Here is a 6,365-nt window from a genome sequence, read left to right as displayed (position 1 = left end):
ACTCTCCCATTTATTGTCCTCTCGGACTATGGGTAGGCTTTCTTTAGTGACAGAGCATATGTATCTCCGTGCCCCCTCGCCTCGGTCTTGTTGACTAGAAGCCTTCTCGAACTTGAAGTCATCCCCGATAAAGCAGCCCCCGGGTATAAAGCTCTTCATGGAGGGCTCCTGAGCCACTTCGGGAACGGCCACCTCGGCATCTGCGGCCGGCTGGGAAGATGATGGAGCAGGCTGCTAAGGCACTGACTTGGAAGTTTTTGCCATTATAATATGTGAAGTATGAAGAAATATATAAAGATTTGAAGATGCTACGAAGGTATGAAGGTTTGGGTTGAAGGTTCAAAGAAGATGTATGAAGATGAAGATGAAGACATGAAGGCTCAAAGAACAATATATGAGATCTAGAGAAGTTACAACATGTTAGAGAGTTCAAGGGTAAAGTCTAGAATCGGAAAATAGAAGAAGTGAAAAAGGTTGAAGCTTTTATAGGGGAAAAACAATCAATGTGCAACGTTTCGTATTCGAAGGCAACCAGCCGGTGACTCACACGTGTCCAAAGTCAAAACGACGTGATTGATGGGACGTTTTGATTTACCCGCCATCTCAGTTTTAATGTACAAAGGAAGGAACCGAGGTTCATCTATTGTTTTCCATCGTTTCGGCAAACCTTCTCTCCGGAAAATGAGGGGACTATCTGTATACGGGTAAAATTGGGGGTAATGCATACCTCGATTTTCCTCTGAAGAAAACAGAAGAAGGGCATTGACGCACGAGATCGAAATCGAGGTTGGGAGCCCTTCGTATCGAGACCCATGGAAGGTGAACGATATGTTCATCATCGGGCATATTAAAGGGACGCTCCCCGGACCCAGAACGAGAAACCTCAGGAAACACAGTAAATGGTTACACACAACAAATAGAGGGTTGTGATATTCGTACCTAATTGGATATCACGGCGCAGACCTCACTCGATGTCGGTTACGGATCAGTAGCTAACGAGAAAGGAAGATTTTTACCTTTTTAGACTTGTACTAAGGATGAATCTCTCCTACTATATAAAGAGAAAGTTTTTCTTTTGTAACACATATTCTAACACGTGAATCAAAGCAATACAAATTCATTTTCTGTTTTCTAGCTATTGCAAAAGTTCTTATTTAATTGTCCTATTTTGCATTCACCAATAGGCTCGAATCAAGGGTCCAATCGAAGGCAAAATTACTGCTCAACTTAGGTTCGGACTAGGCCATGACATCACAACTGATTTAATCGTTTATTTTATCTTTAATTCGTTTATCTAATAATTTGTGTCGAATCAATCTACGTATTCTTAAAACCGCGTACAAATTTAATTATTTTCCTATTTAAGGGTAAACAGTAGCTATCCCAATAAAATTTTAACTTGAATACATTAATGACTTTAGATTCCTGAAATTTGGAAAGATCTTACTTATAAAATTACTACTGCACTTCTTTAATAAAAACCCCACAAGATAATTTAGAAAAGAAAATCAGAGTTGCACCGTCATTGCTGACTCACGGATCCAATGACCCCGGGTCCACAAGAATAGATCCCGGACCCACGTTTTCTCATGTGAATTTATTAAGTTCATCAGTCTTTTCACTTTTCCGAAAAAATCTGTTACTCCAACGTTAATGGCGATCACAGAAGGCGCCAGCAAAACCGATTCGCGGTTAATTTTCACGTACGGAACCCTAAAGCGCGGATTCCCCAACCATTTCCTGATGGAAAATCTGATCGGCGCCGGCGACGTCGTTTTCGTCGGCGAGTACACGACAGTGGAGACGTTCCCGCTCGTCTGCGGGCCCTACGGGATCCCGTACCTGATCAACATCCTCGGGTCGGGTAACCGGGTCAAGGGCGAGCTCTACAAGGTGAATGGCAGTGGGCTTGGGCCGCTGGACGATCTGGAAGGGATTGAGAGAGGCCATTACGAGAGGCTGCCGGTGATCGTCGCCGGAGACGGCGGTGAGAAGGTGGCGGCGGAGGCATACTTCGGGCACAAGAGCTTTGGAGAAGGAATGTGGAAGAGGTGCGGAGAATTAGGGTTTGAGGAGTTCACTATGGAAATGGGGGAGAAATGTGAGAAGAAAGAAGACAGGCCTCCCAGTAATGATTTTCTTGAAGATATTAGAGATTTTATCTCCAATGGGAACTGAGATTGTAATATTCTCCTCTCTTAATTAAACTTTTTAGTTAGATAATTAATAAGAAGGAAAACACATGATTATGTCATTGTCATTATTGCTATTATGTCTACGGCAAATGCTTTAAATTGTATGGAAATGATTATTGTGAGAAACAATTCTATAACTTCGAAGTCTATAGTGTAGAACTCTAATTTCTGTTTGTTTTTTCTGTATTTGTTAATTAGTTTGGATTATTATTGCCGTAATATAGTCGAATAGTTAGTTTCCTTCCTCCAATTTTTTACTTTCTTTTATAAAGAATGACTAGTTTGATGAAATACCATGATCTATTTCAAGAAAATGTATTGGCGAGTATGTCCATCTCCCATTCACAAACTAGTAGGACTAATTATTATGTAACTATTATAAGAATTTTTTATACAGGTAAGATTAAGAGATAAAACACAAACATAATTTTAAGTTATGGTTAAGACAATGTACCATTCAACTTCATTGATGTGATATCGTCATATCGGCATCAATTGGCAATTAGATTTAACGTCCTGCAATTTATGTATTTTCTCAACTTAAAATCCCACTATTGCATCATAACTGAATCTCCATAAACGGACAGAAAGCTAACAACCCAATACAAGAAGAAGAAAATTTTTAGTGGTTATTAGCTTGCTATATCACCATTTACTAAATTACTTCCTATAACTATATTTTAACTTGTTATAGAGTGTACTCCGTGTATTTAATCTAATGTATTCAAGAATATAATAGGAAAAGTCGGCGGAAGAAAAGGGAATTACAGCTAACACATAGGCTGTATTCATATGTATTCGCGAGCTGTATTCGTGAATACGTAACGGAAATCTACGAAAAAAAGGTCTTCAAATGTTTAAAAACGGTAAGTGAATCAATTAACGCGATAGACTCCTAATATAACTCAACAAACTCAATTATAACACACAACATTTGTATTTTCGGTTATAGAAAAGATTCTCAACCAAAAGACACCCCAAAAACAGACCAAATCCCTGTTACACACTTTTTGCGGACAAAAATTACGTTACACACTCAACCTTTCCGGAGTGTGCCTAATACACACTATTTTGCCCACGTGGCCAGTGCGTGCTTTGCCCAACAAATAAAGCGCGTGAACAAAAGACTTTTTATATCAGTTGTCAATTTTTTTAGCTTTTTAAAATCATTAATTGGATCATCTTCTTCTTGGTATAAAAAAATTCACCGAATCTGCCATGGCTGTTCCTTAACACTTAGACCCACTTCTCTCCACCATCCGATCTCGTTTTCTCAAATAGACCCATCACTATTTTTCCTATCTCTTCTCGTTGATTAGTTTTTAGCTTTTTCCAGATCTTTTGCCGAGAAACTGTGATTCGATTCGGCAACTAAATCTTTTTATAGCTCTCCCAACCACTAAATCTTGGCTCAAGCTTTTGCAGCGAAGATTATTTTTTTTTTCTGGTGAGCTGGTCGTCTGTTTGCCTATTAAGTTGAGCATGTTCTAATTAAGAAAGAAGGCATACACTTCAATCTTAATAGTCACAATCTCAAATCCCTTCTAGTGATCGTGAAGAGTCACCATTACCACAATTGTTGGTTACTCCTGTGCCTTTAGAAGAACATGAGCAAATTCCGATTTATAATCATCATTCATCTGAGTTCAGATTTTTATTCTAGCAGACCTGTGATTTTTGTTAGTTAATAGTGGCTTTGTCTTTAAGTGGGCGGTGGGATAAGAGGGTGTGGTTGATGGTAAGAAGAGGAGGAAGACGACATCCATGGGGGTTTAGATGGGGAAGCTATATTTTAAAATGGCTAAGGGATATAGTTGTAATTTTAAGTGATTTATTTTTTGCTAAAAAAAGAAAGTACACGTGTCACGACTTTATTGGTGCGTGATATTACACATATTCTGAAAAATTGGTTTAAAAAAAAAAGTAGTGTGCATTAGACACACTTTGAAAAGGTTGAGTGTGTAAAGTAATTTTTGTCCGCAAAAAATGTGTAACATGGATTTGGTCCATAGTTCAAGGGGTAACTTATGTATTTTGCCTTTAAATTATATAATTACATTGAATACAGTTAAATACATAAAAATACATTGAATACATGAAGTATAACAGGTCATCTATAGTGCAAAAACATATGAATACATACTGCAGATACATTTGAATATATATATACATCTGAATACATAAATTATATTAATTTAAAAAATATATGAATACATTCTACAATACATTGAAGACATACTGCTGAATATATATTGCTGCTGTCACACCTCCTTTTTTACACACCTACCCCGGAGGATAATGTATAAGGGAGTTTTTCCATTTAAAGTGACATTATTCGAAATGGGATTATTTATTTATTTAGAGTCGCCACTTGGGATAGGATTGGCTTTTGGTGTCCCAAGTCACCGGTTTAACTTGATCCCAAATCGAGGAAAATTTTGACTTCCCAGTTGGAGTCTGCGAACCAGAAATTCTGAATAAGGAATTCTGTTGACCCGAGGGAAGGTGTCAGGCAACCCCGGATCCCGTGGTTCTAGCACGGTCGCTTAAATTATTATAAATGGCTAAAAATCTGGTTTTATGCATGTTCAAACCTATAGTGCAATTTTATAAATTTGTTTAACCGCTTTTAATTGGTTTTTATGAAAGTGAACGCCGTTTAAGAGCGTGTTTTTGGATCACGTCACATGAAATGCACCCGGATCCTCAACACCTCTTATTCAACGTTTTGGGATTTGGATTTGAGTTGCATGAAAGGCACACCCGAGTTTAGGAGAGTAATATTATTAACAGCGCTCCTAAAGTGGCTAGCGTCTTATTAACTTTGCGGAAGCCATGAAAATTCGCTAAATGGAATCTCCCGAATCTCTAAAATGTTTTAATATAGTATTTAATGAGGGCCCCGCAATTTTATGTTTTATGCGGCGAGGCTCGTCTCATGTTTTATTTAAAGGCCATCCTAAAAGAAAACTATGATTTTCTATTGTAGTGTTATCTCTAAAGGGCCTAGTTAATTTATTAACAATAACAGTAAACTATTAATTAAGGAATCCGAACCCTCAAACTCAAGTCCACACCTGAACAAAAGGACATCCTCTTAGTTCAAATGTGCGACCTAGCTTGAGAGGCCCAAAATTAACAAATATCTTTTAACCTTTAGCTCACAGTTTGACCAGTGAGGTAGAGCCTTCAGCAGTTCAAGAATTCGAATCCGGCCCAAGTAATTGGTCAATTTATTCATAGGAGGGTTGCTCAGCATCTAGACCTAATGACGATATCCAGGCCCAAGGCGTTGGTGCGAGCATTATTAAGGGTGGCGATTTTGGGCTTAGCGTGTGAGCCCAGTAGGATAAGGATCCTAGTGCCAACTTATAGGTCCAATTATGTGAGCAAGTACACTTAGCTGTACAAATATTTTCACGTCCAGGTGCAGTACAATCCTGGAAACAGCTTGAGTAATTCATGCTAAGAATTGGACACGAAGTAGCTAGATTACTACATCTCACACAACCAATACCATTATTGCATTTGCTTTGTTTTCTATACCTGCTGGAAACAAACTAAACTACAATACACTGCACTACATTCACAAGTCAAACCAAATTTAAACTGATGACTATTTATTTCACATGTTCATGAGAATAAAATTAAAAGTTCAAAATTAAAACAGTCCAGTATCAGTCCATTACACCACATGAAATATCTAATAAACTAATGTTTGAAACATCAAGATCAACCAAAAGCAGAAGAAGCTCAGAGATCGACTTCAAATAGCAGATTTATTTCATTTCGTAGACTCGAGGGCTAAGCACATGTACCTGGAAAAAGGAACAAAGGCAGGTATTGAGAACCAGTGAAGTAAGGCAACAACAACAGGAGTTCACACAGCAACAACCACACAGCTTCGAACCAGAAATGAATCAGCAGTCCCAAAAGTTCAAAATCAAACGGAATCTAGCAGATCCATTTTAACACAGCAGCAAACCAAATAGAAATGAACACCAATGCGTAGACAACCAAAGAAACACCCAAACTAAGTCAAATCTGAACTTAAAACCCTTATGAAACTTCACTGGTGCATAGCCTAGCCAAATTCTCGCTTAATTTGATTCAATTGTACTTGAAATGAGTCTCTACACTTCAACAAGCAGCAATACGTAACTACAGAAA

At 38.1% G+C, this 6,365-nt stretch overlaps 1 protein-coding gene across 1 annotated transcript; it reads left to right on the top strand.

The window, feature by feature from the left end:
* The first annotated feature begins 1,597 nt into the window (after positions 1 to 1,597).
* LOC109241434 (putative gamma-glutamylcyclotransferase At3g02910) lies at positions 1,598 to 2,435 on the top strand. The gene has a single exon (XM_019408175.1). It carries the CDS (start codon positions 1,654 to 1,656, stop codon positions 2,176 to 2,178), a length of 525 nt encoding a protein of 174 aa, XP_019263720.1. The 5' UTR covers positions 1,598 to 1,653; the 3' UTR covers positions 2,179 to 2,435.
* The last annotated feature ends 3,930 nt before the right edge of the window (positions 2,436 to 6,365 follow it).

Source organism: Nicotiana attenuata, unplaced genomic scaffold (assembly GCF_001879085.1).
Source record: "Nicotiana attenuata strain UT unplaced genomic scaffold, NIATTr2, whole genome shotgun sequence".
NCBI lineage: Eukaryota > Viridiplantae > Streptophyta > Magnoliopsida > Solanales > Solanaceae > Nicotiana > Nicotiana attenuata.
The sequence above is the reverse complement of the archived record's forward strand: the minus strand, read 5'-3'. Positions and strand labels throughout refer to the sequence as shown.